The sequence below is a fragment of the Polistes dominula genome, unplaced genomic scaffold (assembly GCF_049000335.1).
Source record: "Polistes dominula isolate Pdom_NZ unplaced genomic scaffold, Pdom_raw_medaka contig_77, whole genome shotgun sequence".
NCBI classification, from domain to species: Eukaryota; Metazoa; Arthropoda; class Insecta; order Hymenoptera; family Vespidae; genus Polistes; species Polistes dominula.
Genome location: NW_028301152.1, coordinates 7,452,597 through 7,474,281, shown reverse-complemented (window position 1 = coordinate 7,474,281; position 21,685 = coordinate 7,452,597). Strand labels below are relative to the sequence as shown.

The following is a 21,685-nucleotide window of genomic DNA, read 5'->3' as shown; positions in this document are numbered from 1 at the left end:
ATATAATTACTAATTGTGAATTATATAAAATATAATAATTGTATATATTAATAAGAAAAGTAATTATATTTCAACTTAATAATTGCTTTTTGATGGATTCTTTATTGAGTTAGAGGATAATATATAAATATACATTACTTCAAGTTTCAATAAAAATATCTTAATTAGTTAAATACAATTCATTCTTAATTCATTTGGTAACATGAATAAAAGATGATGCAATGCAATGAATATATAATGACATTATTAGATTATGAATAATGTAAATATATATATATATAATATATATATATATTAACAAGAACATTGTGAGATACAATGCTTTCTCTGTGCATAACTATTCCATAATTAAGAATATCATGTACAGTGTTAATAAGAAAATATCATCTGTAAGCTGTTCGACTAGTTAAAAAATACATCATTCGTTGTTTAACATTCTTGCAATTGATCATTATTTTAATCTTGCTTATACGCTTATATTATTAACATTTTGAATGAATCACAATTGGCAATATATATATATTTTTTTTTGTAAATATCAAAACTGATTGCAAATATAAAATATTCCTTTAAAAAAAAAAAATAATAATAATAATAATAATAATAATAATAATAACGGTAACAAAAAAGAAATTTGTAATCCAAATTACGAATTATGATCTCTTAATAAAATAGATAGAGGTGAACTACAAAAAGCAAATGCTGTATTTTTTTCATTCTGTGGTAAATAATGTTTCTTAAAAAAAAAAAAAGGTTAACTAAAAAAGAGAATTAATAATAAGTAATATAATATATAAATAGAGACGCATAGCATAACAAATAAATGTACTGATAAAGTAATAATTTGAAAGGGTATACAGCATCAGGTGTTTAAATTTTTGTTAGATAAACTATAATGTTTGAAAAGTATCAAAAATCATGATAGACTAGCAATTATCACCCCTTTACAATAGTTTATATAAGGTGCCATATTTAGCATAGAATTTTTGCAAATATTTCAAAACATTATTGTCAATTAGTTATGCTTATCATGATCCTGTATCAGATTTTGGAGCAGTAGATGCAGGTTTATTGGATGCAGAAGTTTTAACTTTCCTTTTTGGGGGAACTGGTACATCAGAATTACCAGGCGGTGGAGTTTCAGGAATAGATGTATCAGTTTCTAAACTTAACGAAGGTTTTATTATTTTCTTTGTGCTTTTTCCAGTCTTTTTAGGTTTATCAGTAGAACTAGAGCATTCTCCGCCTTCTTCCTGACTTTCTTTTGGTTTTTTCACAACCTTTTTAACGACTTTCTTTGCAGTCTTTTTTTCAGTAGTATCAGTATCAGCTCGTTCTGCTGAATCACTTTCTACGCTTGCTTTTTTAGCAATCTTTTTTGTAGTTTTTTTAGCAGTCTTTCCTTGGCTTTCTACATCTTGTGTACCGACATCTACAGGACTAGTTGGAGGAGTAGGTTCTGTTACAGTTGGTGTAGAAGGTATAGATATTTCTTTTGTTCTAGTAGGCCTAATTGGACATTCTATTGACGTTGATTCCAAAGAAGAAGGCTCTAAAGTTTTTTCCACTACTGCTGCAGCTCCTTCGACAATTGTTTGCACATCTTCCGATTGTTTTATCTTTGATTCTGTTGAAGTACTTTGACCTTCTGTTTCTTTCTTTATTTCAACATTTTCAGTTCCTTCTTCTTGTTTAATTTGTGAACTCTCCGTTGGACTCAACTGTTCACTTAACATTTCAGTCTTTTGTGGTTGGCTTTCTTCTACTCGCGAACTTTGAATTTCCTCTACTACTTGCTTGAGTACAGATGGTGTTAATAACGAATCACTTTCATCTAATTTCATCGTCGATCCATTAACAACAGTACCTCCATTTTGACTTATAGTTGATGTTGTATTTGGATTTATTATATTAGCAGCTTCGTTCGATGATACTAATAAAGTTGAATCGCATAATTGCGTTCTATCAGTTAATTCAACTGGTGTTTCAGAAAAAGCTACTACAGATTCTTGAAGAGGTGCAACCGTAGAGGAAATTACTTCTTCTGTTATTAATTTTAGATCTTGCGAAACAGATTCTTTCGGTTCAGCTTGTAAAACTGATTCCACTACTTGTATTGGTACAGGATTAGTAAGCATAATTTCAGAAGCACACACAGAAGAACATTTTGTATCTTGTTCAATACTCGATTCTTCTACTTTGTCTACATTTGTTTGAATATCAACATTTTCTTCTTCCACTGTTTTTTTATTTAATTCTTCTTTAACAGTAACGTCTTGTATCGGATCTATTAATAAATTTTCTTTTAAAATCGTCGTTTGATCAGAAGATAAGGAAGGTAAATCTGTTTCTTTGGTAGTTTGTGTCACAAGTAATCCTGCATCTGCTTCATAAATTTCTTTTGATTCTTTTAAATCGACTTCTTCACATACGGAGGAACTTTGTTTATTAATATCAGCAGATTCATCTTTTATAAGCATTTCAGACGTTTCTTTTTGTGAAATATCATCCTTAGGAATATTACAAATCAAAGATTGTTTTACGCTCAGATCACTAGTTGTTTCAGCTAAAGAAAACATAAATAATTAACATAAATTTACATGAGTTTTATATTTTGATTTACAGAAAAGTAGATTTTTGGTTTTATATTTTATAACCATTTTACCTTTAAATTTAATAATTTTTCTTATTTACTAATTGTAAGTTCTTTTTATACAAGATGATCCATAAATCAATTAACAAAAATGTATTATTATTGTATGTATTAATATTGTAATAATTTATAACAAAATTCATGTTTCTGTATTGAATAGATTTGATTTTGCATTGAAAATGAAGCACAACACTTTCAGCATTTAATATAAGTTAGTAATATGTTATTGCAGTTTTTGTCTTTTGTATTAAATGTTATTTGTATATAACTTTAAGTATATAAATTAAACTTGTTTACAATAATAATGTATTTTTGTCAACTGATTTATGAGCCATCCTGTATAATACATTCTAATTACTACTTTTCTGTAATTCTGATTTGTGTATGTATATGTGCAAATAGTAGTCTATTGATAAAATAATATAAATTTATTAATATTTTTTATTAATTATTGAGAAGCCTATGACACTGATATTCATGAGAATGAAATTATAAATGATTATTAAAAATATTTATTTAAATAATAATAATAATAATAATAATTTGTTATATTAAAGCATAAGAAGCATTGAAATAATAGGTGGATTTAATTTTTTTTTTAGAATATATTAAACATTTAGCATGTTTTAATTAAGCAGCACTGTTTATTAACTACTTTGCTTCTTCCATTTAAATTAAAAGCTAATTAAGTAAGCATTTTAAATGGCGTGCTGTTATTGAAAAAATATGAAAATTACTATTTGTGCTGTTTTCATACTCCCATAGCACATTTATGATGATATTTTTAAGCAGTTTTATTTGTTTATCGACAAAAATTATGAAATAAATGTGAATAAGTATGATTTATAATTAAAAAATGTAAAAAATTAAGTATGAAAAATGAATGTATATATTACACAAGGCCAACATTGTTGTCACGATTAGTGTGAGCACTTGGAATATTTACCCCAGTAAAGCATAACGACAAAACAAGACGCAGCAATGCTATGGTGCCATGGTCTGTTAGTTGCTGTCCTCTGTTCCTGTTTTAAACACTCAAACTTGATTAATTGTATTACAATCCATTCTTCGTTTTTTACTTCTTTGATCAATCAAAACAAAATATTAAGCCTTACAAATCAATATTCAAAGTATTTTTTGTTTCTTTTCTATAAACTATATTTATATATTCCGTAATATATTTCTCTTAATTTTTTATGTCAATTTTTATAGCACATGCTGTATTAAATAGAAATAAAGAAACAAACAGAAAGGCAAAGCAAATTTGAAACAATTGTTAATGATATCAATTACGAGCGTATTCAAAATTTCATTGCAATTATCTTTATGACTTCGTTCATGCAACTTCTTTATTGTTTTACCATGTTGTTTTTTTCTCTTTAGAAATCCCGATGAATCAATCAATTTTTAAATAATAATCGATTATTATCATACTTTAATATGAAACAATTTTAATATATTATATTTACTTTTGTATTCTATATTTAATTCTTACATCTAAATATAAAGTAAAATTATTTTAAATATTGAATGTACCTTTTGTCGGACTTTTAATATCATCGCTGCCTTCAGACTTAGGCACAGAATCGGTACTTTCTTTTTTAGTTGTTTCTTCTGTTTTATCAGTTTTTACCTCATCCTAAAAATAGTATACGTAAAATATATAATATTCGTTGACACAACAAACAGATTTTATTTTTTATAAATAATAATATGTTTACCTGAGCCTTAATATACCTTATATATAATATAATATAAACCTTAATATATATATAAATAATATGTTTACCTGAGCGGTTGTTTTAGGCGGAGAAGGTTGCCTTGAAGTTGATGAAAGCGTTTCGCAAATTTTTTTCCATATATTATCGAAACTGTCGCGACCCATATAATCAATTTGACCTTGTTCCCAACTTTGTTTCCTCATGTGTTCTTCTAAAGCAATTTGTTCTGCACTCCTTGGTTCTCCCAATGTCATTTGAGCTAATGCACCAGCAAGACCAGCCTATGAAATTAATTATAAATAATTAATTAAGTCATTTCAATACACCTTTAGCAAATTATTATTCTAAATAAAGCATATATAAATATATATTTATTATAAATTATCGGATGCAACATAATAAAAGCGGCATATATTCAAAAGTATATTGCAAATGTAATATGTAATTTACACGCCATGTTTTAATTCTTATATATATATATATATATACACATGTATATTATTACAAAATATTATATAGATTTAATAATAATAACGTCAAGTGCACAATATAATAATTAATAGAGTGTAAAAGAATTTACAAACATTTATAAGCTTTATTATAATTATGGAATGCAGATATCATCAGTTAGTAGCATAATAATTAAAAATTAAGCATTACTTATGCTTTTTGATGAATTATACGCTATAATTATATTTGTTAAATTATTTATTATTATTCATTATAATTCGTCAATGATTTAATATGTCTACTATGTAGTTTTTTAACTATTGAATCTTGTATTTTAGTGAACAATTATTCACTAAATTTAAAACATTGACGAATTACACTGTATAATATATATTTCCGTTTTTAATTTATTATTATGATTAATTTTTAAATAATACCCAACACTGCCTAAAACCCAAAATTTATTTAAAGCTACTCTACGTCAAAACGACTTTTTCTTTTCTTTTCTTTTTTTTTTTTTTTGATCTATTTCTTGTTTTTATTTTTTTCCGATGATTTTAATATATTACAAAGATATTACCCCAATCACGTATTAACTAATTTTATTTTGTTAAAAAGAAGTTTTTAGGATATATTCGGATAAGGTTATCAATTTCTTTTTTTTCGTACTTGTTTCTAGTTTAATTTAGGAGAACAAGTATGGGAACAGAGTTACTTACATTTGAACTGTCTAGATGTCCTGTTAAATTCAGGTCAGATTGCGTTGCTACATTGTGGAGATCTGTACAGGGCTCAGAGGAAGGATGGGATATTAATTTCTGTTCGTCTGTCTGTTTATCTATGATATTACTAGAATAATTATTTTGCTCGTTAACTATTGTCTCTGTAGTCTTATGTTCACTGTTATGCGTACTGTCGTGACTAGGTTGAATAAAGTCTGTCATTTGCTGTATATTATGTTGATAATGTCTTTCTTTTTGTTCTTCCTGATTTGATTCTTTTTGTTCATGATAATCATGATGATGTTGTTGTTGTTGTTGCTGTTGTTGATGATGCGAGGTATTAGATTCTTGTTGTTGATTAATATGATATGCCTGTTGATTATGAGTTTCATGTTTAATATGAAAATCGACATGACGATTGTCAGATGTAAATTTCTGATCATTTTCATTAGTTTCATATCGAAATTCCAAATGATGCTGATGTTGTTCTTGCTCGTGCCGTTCTTGAACATGTTGATGCACATCAGGGTGTATGTGTGACATATGTTGATATTGATCATTTTTCCAATGATGTTGTTCCGATTCTCTAGAATAATGTTGTTCATAATTATCTTTCGAATGTAAATGAGTTAAATCATCATGTTTCTTATGTTCGGTGATTGATAATACATTCTCATCATTTCTGTTATACTCTACGGAATGTAGATTAGTCGAACATTCATCGTAATTAACAGGATGAAATTGATTAGAATCTTGAGAAGGTGGCTTGTGGTAATTATAATTCACGGTTTCTTCGTACACGCAATGATGATGATTTCCACTCGATGGAAATTCAGATATTTGATTATTATCATAGAAGTATTGAACATTTTCAATGCTTTCTTTATCCTTATCCATGTAGATAGTTTCAGTTTTTTTCCAAGAATAATTTTCCCAAGGATCCTTGAATTCTGAGAAGTCTGGTGTTTTTGAGCAAACGTCACTGTACGATGATTTATAGTTCGTGTCATTGTAAATAGGATTGTTCGATGGGATAAAGGATACGAAAGATAAAGGAATAATATCGTGCCAAATTGGTGCCAATGTGCTGGTGGCCTATGCAAGCATCATGCCAAAACAGAAAAATGCACACTCAATTGGTTAGTGATGAACTAGTGTGGCAGTGTCCATTTTTCTTTAAAAAAGTGCCAAATAACAAATTTTATATTCCCATAATTAATATATATATATGTATATGTAAAAGATAATTCGTTTCGCACGATAAAATAATCTCAATTTCTATCGAAAACTATCTTTATATTACACACTATTAATATTTGTGCATTTGCATATTAATATTGTGCATTATGTGTAAATGACAATTCTTATTCTATATGTTAATACAATTCATTGCAATTAAATGTACAATCACAATTACTTGGACTAGATAAAAACCTAAATTTATTAATGCCACACTAGATTACCATAATCATGCTTAATCCATTCATTTTGAACATAAGTATTATAAATAGATATATATAAATCTATTTATTATCATGGTGATAGCATACTAATGTCATTCGACGAATGGATTAATGGGATAGAAACAACATTAATAGAAAAAGAAAAAAAATAGACACTGTCCAATGTTTATGATAAAAAAAAAAATAATACGAACGAAAAAGAAAAAGAAGAAAAAAAAGGAAAGAAAAAATGTTTTTCAAGGCATATTAAAAGCTGTATATAACAATTATTATCATAGGTTAGCACTGTGACTAAATACAATGATTTTATATGTGTCTTTTTTTTTTTTTTTTTTTGAGAAAACAAATATTTCTATAAAATAATTATCAATACAGCTATTAATATGATTAGTGGAAAAAAAAAAATATATATATATATTACAAGAGAATATACAGAAAATAATGTAGCATAAATTTTGAATTGTAATAATTAAAAACATAAGAAATTGAAAAAAATGTTAGAGTTTAACAGCTACATTAGTGATCTGTATATTAAATTTCATTTTATAAGCAAAATAGGTGCAAAATAATAAAAATAATAAAAATTAATCTATTTATAGCACATCAAGGTGTAACAGCCTCGACAAAAGTTGGTCAAAAGTTTCTAAAATTTGTTTAAATAATAAATATCACAATTAACTGGTTACAAGACTAACATAAGTAAAAATTTTTGTTTAAATCTGAAAAGAAAGATTAAGCTTTAATGGAAAGAATTAATATTGAAGAATTATTTAGAAACTTGTGACCCATTCAAGTATATCTATATAAATTATATATATAAAACAAAATGTATATTTACATTACTAAAAAGCACATAATCTCACATCATTTTTGTTTTTCTTACGTTTTTCCAAGGTATCCCGTAAAAAATTTTCTAAAAAGCATTTTTCTTTATTCTAAGTACGAATCATACGCTACCATATAATATATATATATATGTGTGTGTTTAAATAATCTACGGTGCACGCTAATAAATATTGAAGTAAAAAAATAAATAATATATATAATATTTAATATACTACAAGAGCGTACTAGGAATTTAAAAAAAAATAAAAAGCAATGATCTTGATCTATTTTCTTACCTCTTCATTAATCTTACTTGAATTCAATTGGTCATTGCTTTGCTTGGAAAATTAATAGATGGATAAACAAGCGATACGAGGTGTGATTTTTATGTACGTTGATGACATAAGAATTTTTTTTTTTTTCATTCACAAAAATCGTACTTTTTCTTTCTCCCTTTTCTGTCTCTCTTTCTTTTTCTCCTTTTTTTTTATACCCCATTTTAAAGTTCACTCAACGATTATCTTTTTATTAATATTTTGTATGACGTGCAAGACAGCTTAATGTTTCGTTTCGAACGTTCATAAAAGAAAGAAAGAAAAAACGTGTCTAAATATCTTTTCTTTTCTTTTTCTTCATATTTTTAATTTTTTTTTATTTTTAAATTAATATACGTCATCACGATAAAAAAATTTATATACGTAACGTAAATTATCTACTTGAAAATATTTATCGCTCTTTTAGAAAAGAAAATAAAGAAAAAAGAAAACATAAATTAACTCGACCTTTTATGTGCTTGCGAATAGATACGTAATTCATAATATATGTATATAGATATTTCTTTTTCTCAATAAACAAAAAAAAAATAGGAAAAAACAAAAAATGATTGTTCGTTATTTGCTATACACATGAAATTTAGAAAAGCATTTTCAAAAAAAAGTAAAATAAAAAAATACACTCAACACGTTCTAAACAATGAGAACTTACCATAACAGGTGATAACTGCGGATGCACTTTTTTCGCAAAAGATATTCCACCATAATTGCAGCAATGGTTGCAAATGATTCATGCCTGATGGTGGTTGTACGATACCGGTCAGAGTATCAAAATACTGTAACCATGGTTTTGTGATTCCAATGAAGTGTATTATTCTAACATCTTCACCAAATCTAAATAGAAAAACCAATGACGTTTACAAACCAAATGAAAAGAAGTAAATAAATATACAAAAATATAAAAAGAAAAAAGATGTTCAAGTAAATCTTACTGTTTAAAAGCGGGAAGATAAGAATAGGATGCCGTAGAGCACATATTGTAGATGAATGGTAAATGTTTCGATATATCTTTTCGTGCCCAATCATTAAAGTACATATTTAATAACCCTTGATCACCCCCATCAAAAGAACCTTTAGCTGCTGCAAAGGCAGTAATAGAAGCGAACGTTTGTTGAGATGGTCTGTACACAAATACACCGGAATTGAAACAATCTGGCCAACCAACGTCATGTGCGGCTGATAATTCTTCACGTTCGAATAACTCGTCACAGTTTCTTACCACCTGAAAAATTTATTCCATTAATAAAGTAATACAAAAAAAAAAAATAGACATAAATAAATGAAACAAAAAAGAAGAAACAAAAAAGAAGAAACAAAAAAAGGATTTCTCTTCCTATTTCTATTATTTGTCTTTAATTAATTTAATTAATGTTAATTTTAATTTAATTTTTAATATTTAATATTAATATATTTAATTATAATAATAATATTTAATATTTAATATTAATTTTAATTTTTTGTTTATTGGAATTGATTGAATTAATTTTAAAGAAATTAGGGGGGAAAAAATAAAAACAATAAAAAAAAAAATAGGAACCAAAGATATATGTTCAGTTTTCTTTGATTTCTCTTGCAATGCAATAAATTACAAATCATAAAAAATTGATTGTATTCATTCAAAAAAATATAATAAAAATAAAAATAAATAAAAGAATATAAAACTATTAGTAATATAAAAAAGGAAAAATAAATGCATTTTATTTATTTATCTTTTTTTAGAATGCAATCAATTTTTTACAATCTGAAATGAATTACATCGTCTCAAGAGAAATAATGAAAAAAGAATGAAATAATAAAATAAAGAATTTTTTCATTGAGTACCTTGACATTTTAATATCTATCAGTTACTCACAAGCGTATCAGCGTCTACAAACACGCATTTTTCGTATTGAGTTAGCCTCCAACAATGTAATTTCGTAAATGTGATACCCAACTCTGGCCTTGCCAAAAGTGCCAGATTAGCTTCGTCTTTCGAATCGAGAACGTTTACTTCCTGTACCAAATTGAATACCGCTGCCAATTTTTCTCTAAGAAATAAAATAAAGAAATTTAATCATAAAATTTAAATTATTATTATTATTAAAAAAGAAAAAAAAGAACATGAACAATGTACCTCATCATACTCGTTACTCCTGTAGTGACCAAAACTGCAAGCTCGTGTTTGGTGTCAACTCGGCGCAAAGAATGCGCCAATACCAATGCTCCCAAAGAATAGGCATCGTTTGTGGCCAATGTTACCCAAGCATATCCTAAACAAACGCATACAATTAATTAATATATTTTTACAACAATAAAGAAAAAAATACTTTAAATAAATTGCAAATTATATGCCACGTTTATAAAATGTCAATTAAATGATTCTTCATGTGCACACAAATTAACTTGATAGATGGGATAACGCCGAAATTTATGAATCAATTTATTCCCCTTGCATAATCTTTCTGAGAAAGTGAGAGAGAGTGAATGATAATGAGTTGAGAAATTATGTCAACGAGATTTGTCCAAGTTCACAATGTTATCGTTCGCAAAGATATAAGAGTTATTACAAAAGTGCACTCTTTCCCTTCATACTCTTCCAAATTTATTTTATTTTTTTTTTCAACTATTTTAAACTCACAGGTATACTTTATTTATGTATTTATATATATATATATATTAATGTACAGTTACAAAGAATGAAACGTTTTAATCTTTTCAAGGCTTTTGGGACAAATGTGTGAACATTTAAATCTTATCAAAAATTAATAAGTTACGAAGATGAATGTACAATTTTGATTTTTTAACCAGTAAATAAATTTTAATTGATTCTCTTTATATATTACAAATAAAATAAAAAATAAATATATTTTATGGTATTAATAAAATGAAAGATTCTTGAAGAGATTAAATCGTGAAGGAGTACATCAAAATTCATAAGATAATAAAATTTCAAGAGAATTTAACAAATCCCTCAAAGTTAAATTATAAAATTAATGGAATGCGAAGAAGAAGCGGAAGAGGAGAATGGAAAAGGTGATTTTAAACACTCCTAGAGAAGTTGGCACTTATCCGAAAGTGAAAATATATATTTAGATATTCCTCCTAATCGTCTTCCATACAAATTTAACTATTGTGAAAATTATATATCTTTCTTCCCTGTTCGTCAAATATATTTTTCCTATTCATATTAATATTTTTTTCTTTTCTTTGATGTCTCTCTTTTTGATCGAACAACAAAAAAAAAGACAAAAAAGAATATTTTATCGTTGGAATACTCCGAAGGGTAGACGTAATTCGTGACGTTAAGTACGAATGGTTTTGACAATGCTTTTCTATCTCTCTTTCTCTGGAATATCAAAAAGAAATTCAATAATAGACGTGAGCGATAGCATCGATTGTCAATATGAAACACCCCATCGGTCTTTTGATTCTTTCGTCTAGACAATCGTATTTCTATTTTTTTCCTATCAATGAAAAAAGAATTAAAAAAATAAATAAAAAGTATTAATGTTAGACGATTGAACAAGTATCATTTATATATGTGTGTGTATGATAGAAACTTATATTTGTAAAATAAAATTGTTGGCACAAGATTTAACATAGCACAAAATTTAAAACATGGACTCCGGTTATTTAGCAAGGAATCTACACGTTTACATACTACAGTTGTTTCTAACCAATTTATTGAGTAACTAAGTATATCCAATAAAATATCTGGATAAGTGAATAATAACCAGATCTGATTGATTCGAATAATCTACCTTTGTAAGCCAGATGTTTTTTTTAATAGTTTAAATTTTCAAAAGAATTTGTTCAAGATTCAAAAGAATTTGTTCAGGGTTTAAAAGAATATAAAAAAAATAGATGTTTTTACCTGACCCAGCATGTAACAGAATAAACTGAACAATAAGTCAGGTATATTTGATTCTACTGATCTACTCCTATAACCTGGATGTTTATAATAACTTGGGTCGTTTATATTGTCAAAATAATGCGTTAAATGGATTCAAAAGAATAGAAAATAGAAAATAAAGATATTTCTATCAGACCTGTTAGGTTTCCATATAAATGAACAATAGCTAGATCTGTTTGACTTCATTAATTTACTCTTTGTAATCCGGATGTTTGCAATGTTTCAGTTAGTTTATATTTTTACAATAAAATACGTACGTCATAAGATGCTACTAATATCTTGGTCATGATGAGTATGTTTAATCCTCTAACAATAGAAAACTACGTAAGTTCGTATGTAACGTGGTCCATATTCCAATGCATGTATAATATAAATGTATAACTATAAATTATAATATTAATACATTAACTGCAGTGTGCTTTTCAGATGCTTTTCAGACATGCCTACATCAATTTTTTTATTATGGGATGCATATTTTGTTGAAATTTTTTTTACAGTAAATAATGGGAATTGTATAATTGTGTTTAATGTATTATTTATGGTGAAGTCATCAGTGATAGGTGAAGTCACCAATGTAGACCATTTTCGTGATTATCAGCTGTTTCACACAAAATGTTGTTTATATAAATAAGTATAACACAAATACAAATAAGATTATTTTTGCATGTTCTATATTTCATTATTGTCTTCAAACCCTTATAAAAACAATGGTATTATCTAACAATTTATCAGTATCGATATTTACTCTCTCTCCAATTATTATTATATAAAAATATATTTATTTATATTAATTTAATATTATATTATACAAAATTATATAATTATTTTATTATAATTTTTTTATATAAATTATTTTTTTCCATTATATAAATTAAATTAATTATTATATTATAATATAATATAAATGTAATATATATATATTATAATTATATAATTTAATATTATATTATATAATATAATATTATTATTTATTTATATTATATTTAATATTTATTTAAATTTTTATATATAAAAAAATTTATAATATATATTTTTACTATTGTTCGCGTTGAGTTCATTGGTGACCTATACGCCAGTCAACATATTAAAATTATTCATATTATAAAATAAATTGTAAAATCAATTGTTTCTATTTTTGTTTATATTTATAAACCATTTTCATAATTATATTTACAAATGATATATTTGTAATTATATTATATTTGTATATTTACAAATACGAGTGTTGGAAATTGTTTCAATTTTTTTTTATAACTTTTTTTATTTTTTTTAAAGAACATCGCAAAATAACACATTCACTTTATTTATAACGAACATCTATTTCTATTTTGCGAGCGTTCACGAAGCGCTACGCAGGCGGATTATCGCAAAATTTGGCCACCGTCCGTTCGTTCTTCGTAATAAAAAGCGATCTAATATTAGACACTTTTATGTATGTATATTTGTATATATATGTGTGTATATACTCGAAAGATATCCCAAAGAAATGGCGAATCTTTGAAAAACACGAGACGACGAAATTCGATGCAAATTCCAAACGTTCGTGAATAATGAGAGCGTAACGTAGAATCTGTCGAAAGTAACGCGTTTACGTTTGAAATAGTATATCTACAACAGGATATAATCAGGTGACCTAAATCCTAATTGTTTTTTTATCTTTTTTTTTTTAAATAATACAAATTTATAATAATAATAATAATAATCCCTAGTAAAAAGAGATTTAATTTCTTTCAATATTAAATACACATGTATTCAATATTTTTCAATATTTTGTGTTACTAAAGAATAATATTATTCTTCAATAAACAAAGTAAAATTACACGTAGTAAAATAAATGCAAGAGTATCGGATAAATAACCTTGCAAAGACTCGTTTTACGTTATCGATTAACACCGATTAATTAACGTTCCTCCTATTACGTCACGGTTAATAAACATCAGTCTACTTGCAAATTAAGATCAACGATTGTGTATGTTAAAATAAATTAATAATATTGAAATACATTTAGTTAGTTAGATAAAAATCTCTTTTTCGTCGAAATGTATTTAAAAAATTGAATACTTTGTCGTGATGTACAACGTATAACGTTTTGATAACCTTTTGAACGAGGAAGAATTTCACAAATGGCGGACGTGCCAGAAAAATAATCCATCTTCTTGGCTACTTTACGAATTTAGAAAACTTTCGAAACGTTTTCGTTCGCCAACACTTTCTTTTTGTTTTTTTTTTTTTTCAAATGATGAATATTTTTTTTTGAGGGTCGTATTTATATTTGTTTATTTTACAAAGTAAACAAAATATTTAAATAGATAAATGTTTGTTTTCAATTATATACATTATTACTAAAAATATTGCGTTGTTTATAATAATAATAACAATAATAATGATACAAAATCAGTTATAATTAGATTTTATTTCTTACGAAAATAACAAGAATTTTATTAAATTTATTACACTTATAGGAACGAAAAATTAATATACAATTAATTTTCATGGAAGATTCATTCAAATTGCATAATATTTTAACCAAAAAAAATATTTAATCCAATTAAAACTAAACCTACTTCAATCAAAATTTTATGGAATTTTTCATTACAATAAATTATATAAATTAATTAACAATATAATAATTAATTAATTATTATATTATATTATAGAATTAACTATAAATTAATTATATAATAAATTATATAAATTATATAATTATATAAATTATATAATTATTAATAATTATATAATTGTATAATAAATCGTCATCCTATTTATGGTCCAGCAAACTCACGTAAATTCAAAATTTGTAAATCAGTAAATTATGTTTAATGAATTGTATCATTCATGGTGCAATAAATCTTAAAAATTTAATTAACAATTGAAGAATTGCAACTTTAATTTATTGAAAAAAAGAAATGGAAAAAGGGAATAAAAGACAACAATAAATTCATCTAACTCACAAAATCAAAGAAAAGCGTCAGAAGAGATTCGCATGTGCAACTTTTGAATTTGTTTGAACTAACGTTTGCCAAAACGCTTTTGGAATGATTTTCATGGAACGAAGGTCGTATTACACGATCTTTTAACAACACTCTAATGATATTATACGAATAGATTTGACGCGTTTTCTAGAATAGTAGGCGTTAGTTAGATTTGCTATCCAAAATGAGAGGGAGATTGTGTCTTTGCAGAGTTGTACAGAGAAGATTGAGACTAAATAAATGCCAAGGAACAATTATGATTCAGAAAGTGTCGTTGAGAGAAAGACGAACAAAGACAGAAATAGAAAAAGAAAAAGAAAAAGAGAAGGAAAACATAAACGGTACACTAAGGGTGATCCTTGAAGATCATATTTCTACCGGTGATGTTTCTTAAGAAAGATCGGAAGTTTCTTGTCTCTCAACTTTGTAATCTCATAAGCTACACTTTACAAGATTTTACAAATATTTTTAATAAAAATCATCTTCTTTTCTATATCTTTTATATTTCGTTTAATTTATTAATCATGATGATTAGAAATTATGTTGATTAATATTGAAGATCAATTTATGTTAAGTTTGTTAATTTAAAAATAATTTTAAAAATAAGTTCAATATGGTATGGATCTTTATCATTATATTTGGTAATTTTTATTATACAAAATATTTCCGATTTATAGAAAATTGAAATTTATTGGATTAGGGAAACATATTTTTAAATATAAAATATAAAAAGATAAAAGAGCACAAAATGCAATTTAATATTAATTATTTATAGTGAAACATAATATTTTAGTTTACAAAATGCTGATTAAATAAATAGAAGTACCCATAAAACAAATCTTACTTTATATAATTAATAAAACTTACAATTAATTTTTCACCTACTTATAAAAAAAAAAATTATACTTTTTCGTTATTTAAAAATAAATAAATTTTATAATAAAAAAATAATACAGTAGAGATAAATACTATTGTGAAAAAATATTTAATTTACTAAATTTTAAATTACTCAAAGATTGATAATTTTCTGTATAACTTGGTTAAATTAAATCAACACATAACAAAATATGTTTCAATAAATTTCTTTAATATGAAAACGTAAACGTAATTGTATCAATAACTATAAGATTTCTGAAAAGTTTTGATATATTAGAGAATTTTCTAACAGTTATGGAACCGAAGATTCTGGATACCATGATAGCTTTTAAAAATAGTCTATCTTTTCTCCCAGGGAAAGAGAAAGAAAGATAAAGACAGACAGAGAGAGAGAGAGAAAGAGAAAGAGAAAGAGAACTACGAAGATATAGTCTCGCCATGGATATACACATATTATGATACGGAGACGAAACCCGAGAGGCAGAGTACCGGCCGTCCGTCGTTTTCTACCACACAGAAAATAGTTTATATTTATACGGGCAGGATGGCTTATAATAGCAAAGCGGCCACACATTTGTACGAAATGCAATTCATATACCTTGCCTTAGGTCAAGCACTCGTTTAACTCTCTCTTTCTCCCTCTCTTTCCCTCTCTCTCTCTTTCTCTCTTTGTATTTCTCAGTTCCAGACAGGCTTCCTTATAAGATAGTTCCTCCCTTGTCTACCATTCCTAGATCTAACGAGACATACATAAATACCAAAAAATCGAACTGTCTTCTCTATGAGAGATTGTATATAATGGATAAAAAGGATAAAACATATTGAGTAATATTTAGCAAATATTTTTAGAATATAGGTTCGTCAATTTTAAAGATTTATGTAGAATTATTTTTAGGATTAATCTTTATTTTTATTATTCTTAGTTATTTATATAAATGTTAAGCTATTCAATTGTATTTGCTATAATGGAAATAATTTACTTTATTTTATTATAATTTATATAATTTAATTAATTATTATATGTAATTTAATAATTTATTTTAAATTATTTTAATAATTTTTATATATTATATAATACTATATTTATTATTATATAATAATATAATATTATAATAAATAAATATTATATTATTATATTATATATAATTATATATTTATTATAATTATAATTCAAGTAAATTAATAATTTACTCTCTCTCTCTCTCTCTCTCTCTCTCTCTTTTTTTATTTATATATTATAATTTATAATGGAATACGAGGGTAAAATATGTTTAGTCGCATTTAGCAAATTTGGAAACACAAAGGGTATTTAAACTTTATTTACAATGAATGTTTTATGTGGGGTTGTTTGTAAGAAAAATATTTATTGTAATTATTCTTAATTATTTATAAAAATCCTAATAAATTCAACTATATTGGGTATAATAGAAATAATTTGTGAAATATCTTTTTTTTTCATGTTTATATTTGTAGACTGAACACAATGATTACATTAAAAAAAGATTTTTTTTTCTGCAACATCAGGTAGGAGTTAAAACAAAAATTCGTATAATCTGGACTAAAAGGTTTCACGCTTGGATCTATCGTATAAATAAGTACTACAGATAAGACACTAAAGATAATATCTATAGTTATATACAATATATAAACTTGTATTTTCTTTTGGATAGATCGTACGTTCTTGTTCTTTTTATCTCTGAAATTTAATTAGAATTTTGAGCGTACTTGAGAAATAAGAAAATAGATAAATAGATAGAGAAGAGTCTAAACAAAAGGTGGGATAATATAAGAACCATATATAATACTTTGCATATATTTTTGAATCCCTAAAAGCAACAAAAACTTTAACCAATAGTGTACAAAACTAATTCTAATAACAGATGTTTAAAAATATTATATAATTAATTCATTTATATATAAAAAAATATTCTTTAAATATTGATACATATTATAATAATACTAAAATTTATTATTAATACAAAAGTTTAGATAAAAATAGCAATGGGATATCATATTAAGTCTCCAGAATTGATCTAATGTAAGCCAGTATTATCAAATTCACATTTGAATATGAGCCAGCAAATTTAATTAAAGAGAAATTACGGTCCGTAGATAAAAAAGAAAAGTAATTTTATTCTAAAAAAATGTTAGTAAGCCAAAAAAAAGATAAAACGACGCTTGAAGCTTTATTCTAAGATCTTTGACATCACTGCTGTAGTAAACAACAAAATAAAATTTGCATATTTGATAAGAGCATTGGACTATATTCTTGGGTCTTGTGGGCCACCACTGCTGGAATAAACAGCAAAATAGAATATTCATGCTTGATAACAGCATTGGACTAAATTTTAGAATCTTTTGGGCCGAAATTTTGGTATTATTATTGCAATAAAGAACAATATAAGATTTACTTATTTAATAACAGCATGGGGTGTCTCATTCTAGTGTCTTTACGTATTTGAGGTCAATGTTAAATGGTAAAAATGAATTTATTCGTTTGATAACAGGATTGAAATTTTGCAAGCCAAATGTTTGACGTCACTAATGAAATAAACAATAAAATAAAATTTAGTTGATAGAAGTATAACAGGAGCATATCCTAGAGTTTTGCAAGCCACGTGTTTAACTCTTCTAATGATTGAACCTTTGTACAAATATAGAACTGATTTAAAAAAGAAAAGAGTATTTCTCGTAAATAAAAGTAGAAAAGACAGTAAAAGAATATACACGTGTGTCAGAGACGACCGACTGTCTCATACCAAAAGACCCCGAGTGCTGATCTTAACCGAGACAAGTTCGACCTTGCGTGAAAGCAACGCCAGTCCGGTAGGTACGTACGTATGTATGTATCGTTGTATCGGCCAAAGGAAGGGTTAACGAACCTCGTTGCTCGTAAAACAAGCTCGAAATATTTAGCGGAAGAAGATTGAGAAGAGAATATATCTCAAGAAGTAACGCTCGTAACTTGTAACTCGATGCTTTTTTCCCATAACTGTAAGACACCGTTTCTTTCATATGTATGATTGTATATAAGTATGCGTGAGTACACGTGTGTATATATATGTGAAGTTAGTTCTTCCCGAGTTGTAATTATTTAAACGTCTGTACAACGATTTATCATCCTTAACTCGACCCACGTTTGACGATGATTTTATACGTTGGTGATTTCATTAAAAAAGTAACATGGTTTGTTTACTGCTGTTGACTTTTTGATCGATTGATCGAGTTATACTTATTGTTAGATAGGATCGGTATCGTCTTCCTTCTCGAATGCTTACGCGATCTAACGTATCGTATGTTTAAAAAGATTTCTCCGAGGATATATCAATTACATTCTATATAATCGCGTGTTATTCGATAAGCTCATTGTATGGATCATACGACGTAGTATCGTACGATCGAGAAATATCTGTTATACAAATGAGTATTAAATCGGATTTAAAAATGATGAAAGGTTCGATATCAAAATTGTCTTTCAAATATTTATATATTTCTTATACAGATATATGTATTTATATTTAAAAATTACAAAGCCTTTATGAGTGGTTAAATATTTTTTTTTTATGTACTCGCGTCGGGGTTGAGATTTTAAAATAGACCAAAGTAAGAAATAAATGCATGCCAAGAACTATGCGGGAGGGGTTTAAAAGGAATAGGAAGGACCTGGAGGGGGGAGAGATAGAGATAGAACGCGCGCGCACGACTAGGATTTTTTTGCGCAAATTCTTTTCGGCGCGGTACGAAACAATTTCAGGACGTATCAGAATAAGTATAACAAGAGATCTACGACATTTGGCAAAGAGCCGCAAAGTTTCTCCCTTGGAACAGCCAGGAATAAACTGCCGGAGATACCGTCGAGACGGCTTGTGACTTATCTTATTTCATATAAAAGGAACCTCGAAAAAGAGAGAGAAAGTTGTAATGAAACAAAGTAATAATAATAAAAGAGAAACTTGCAATTGTTTTATTTTTAAATTTCTATTTCATGATGAATAAGGTTCTTTTTTTAAATGTTACAGATTAATATTAACATACGATTTGTAAGGAACAAAATTGAATATTTCAAATTTCTAAATTAGTAATTTTATTGTATATATTTGGTATTATTACAATAATTAAATATGTAAATAGAAAACAAATACACCATTATAAAAGAAGGTAAAATAATCGCGCGATTATTGTTAAGTTTCATTTAAATTTAGGATAATTATAATTGTAAATATTATTTAACTATCTATTTAACAATTGGTTTATTTAGTATTTAAATCCAATAACAAATTATTACCATATTAATCGTATTGAAATTAAAAAAAATATAACTTTAGTTAAAAAACAGTCATTCAATTGATTAAACGTACAACGACCTATTAAATGGCCGGTTTTAAATATGAAAAAATCGGCTATTTGACTGGTTATAGTTTTAAAAAAGGGTATACCTGCATAAACTGTCTGTAACTTTATTATTAAAAATTTCGTAGCTTGTTTCTGCATCCAATAAAGAACTTTAAAGTTCATTCTCCGTGAGAAGCAATAAAAAAAAAGAAAATTGACGAATTTCCCGCCTAATCGGCACGCTACAGTATGAAGATAATTAAATCGTACGAAAAAAAGGGCGGGAAATTGCGCACGCGCGTTCTTCAATCATTTCTGCGCACGTATCCCTTCCCTTTCGACAAATGGAACATGATTCGAAAGAGAGAGAGAAAAAGAGAGAGAAAGAAAGTGAAGGAAAGAAATAGAAAAAGAAAGCAAAAGAACAGATAGAAAAAGAAGAGAAAGAAATGATTGCCGGCGTAAGTAAATATATAACTAAATAAGTATATATATATATATATATAACTAAAATTAGATATACTTATTCTCTTGATGAAGTACGCGTTCTCTAATCAAAAGGATTAGATAGATCAATGTTTCGGCCGTTGGACGATGCTAATCATGTTTGAAAAGGTTATTAGGTCAAGACCGGTTATACCGGCGAGCTTATCGCGTGCCGGTTGGCACAATTCTCTCAATGGAATATAACATAACCTCTCTTTTCCATTTTCTCTAACTTAAATAGAAATTTCTATTCGAATTAAAAATTCGAACAATATTTCTAAATCGTTAACGACAATTAAAATTAATAATAATAATAATAATAATAATAATGACAGTGATAATGATGATGATGATGATGATTATTATTATATTGATAATGGGATAATGATGATAATGATAATGATGACGATAATGATGAAGATAAAAAAAAAGAAAGTAGTAGAAAATAAGAAAGACCTACCGGCCATGATCGCAGAAAACTTTTGAAGAACTCTTTGAGTTTTCCTTCTCTTTTATTCTATCCTTCTCTTTTCTATTTCTTTCTGTTCGTCTAGTTGATGAAATTCGTGGAGAAAGAGAGAGACACCGATGTACACACCCACGAGCTGTCGGCCAAAGAAGCCGTAATAAGAATGAAATAATAACGAGAAATACGAATACGTGCACACTCAGCCGACCTCGCGACGCGAGTGATCACGATGAAGTGATGCTCGTATATACTTCTTCTCTAACTCGATTTCTCTTTTCGTCTTCTCTTCCCCACTTTAACTCCTTCTTTTTCTGTCTCATCTCGCGAAGAACAGAGATCTTAATCTTTTTTACCGAGCGAGTAGCGAATGAACGAATAAACGAACGCACTAGCAACAAGGAATCGAACTTCGATATCTTATTCTCGTATGATCAAAATTAAATGATTGAATTTTATGAATTATTTTTATTTCATTTTCTTAAAAAATATAGG

The 21,685-nt window shown here is 26.6% G+C and overlaps 1 protein-coding gene and 1 long non-coding RNA gene across 2 annotated transcripts; one reads left to right on the top strand and one right to left on the bottom strand.

Annotated features, from left to right (window-relative positions):
• Positions 1–82: 82 nt before the first annotated feature.
• Gyg (glycogenin 1) lies at positions 83–21,489 on the bottom strand. The gene is given in 10 exon segments (XM_089177988.1): positions 83–2,566; positions 4,190–4,292; positions 4,443–4,655; positions 5,544–6,641; positions 8,819–8,848; positions 8,850–9,000; positions 9,099–9,388; positions 10,019–10,193; positions 10,280–10,415; positions 21,185–21,489. Coding segments are annotated over 10 exon segments (3,741 nt in total). The 5' UTR covers positions 21,192–21,489; the 3' UTR covers positions 83–1,028.
• LOC149030721 (uncharacterized) lies at positions 13,110–15,369 on the top strand. The gene is made up of 2 exons (XR_016178408.1): positions 13,110–13,686; positions 15,241–15,369. It is a non-coding gene; the product is annotated as an uncharacterized LOC149030721 (long non-coding RNA).
• Positions 21,490–21,685: the final 196 nt, after the last annotated feature.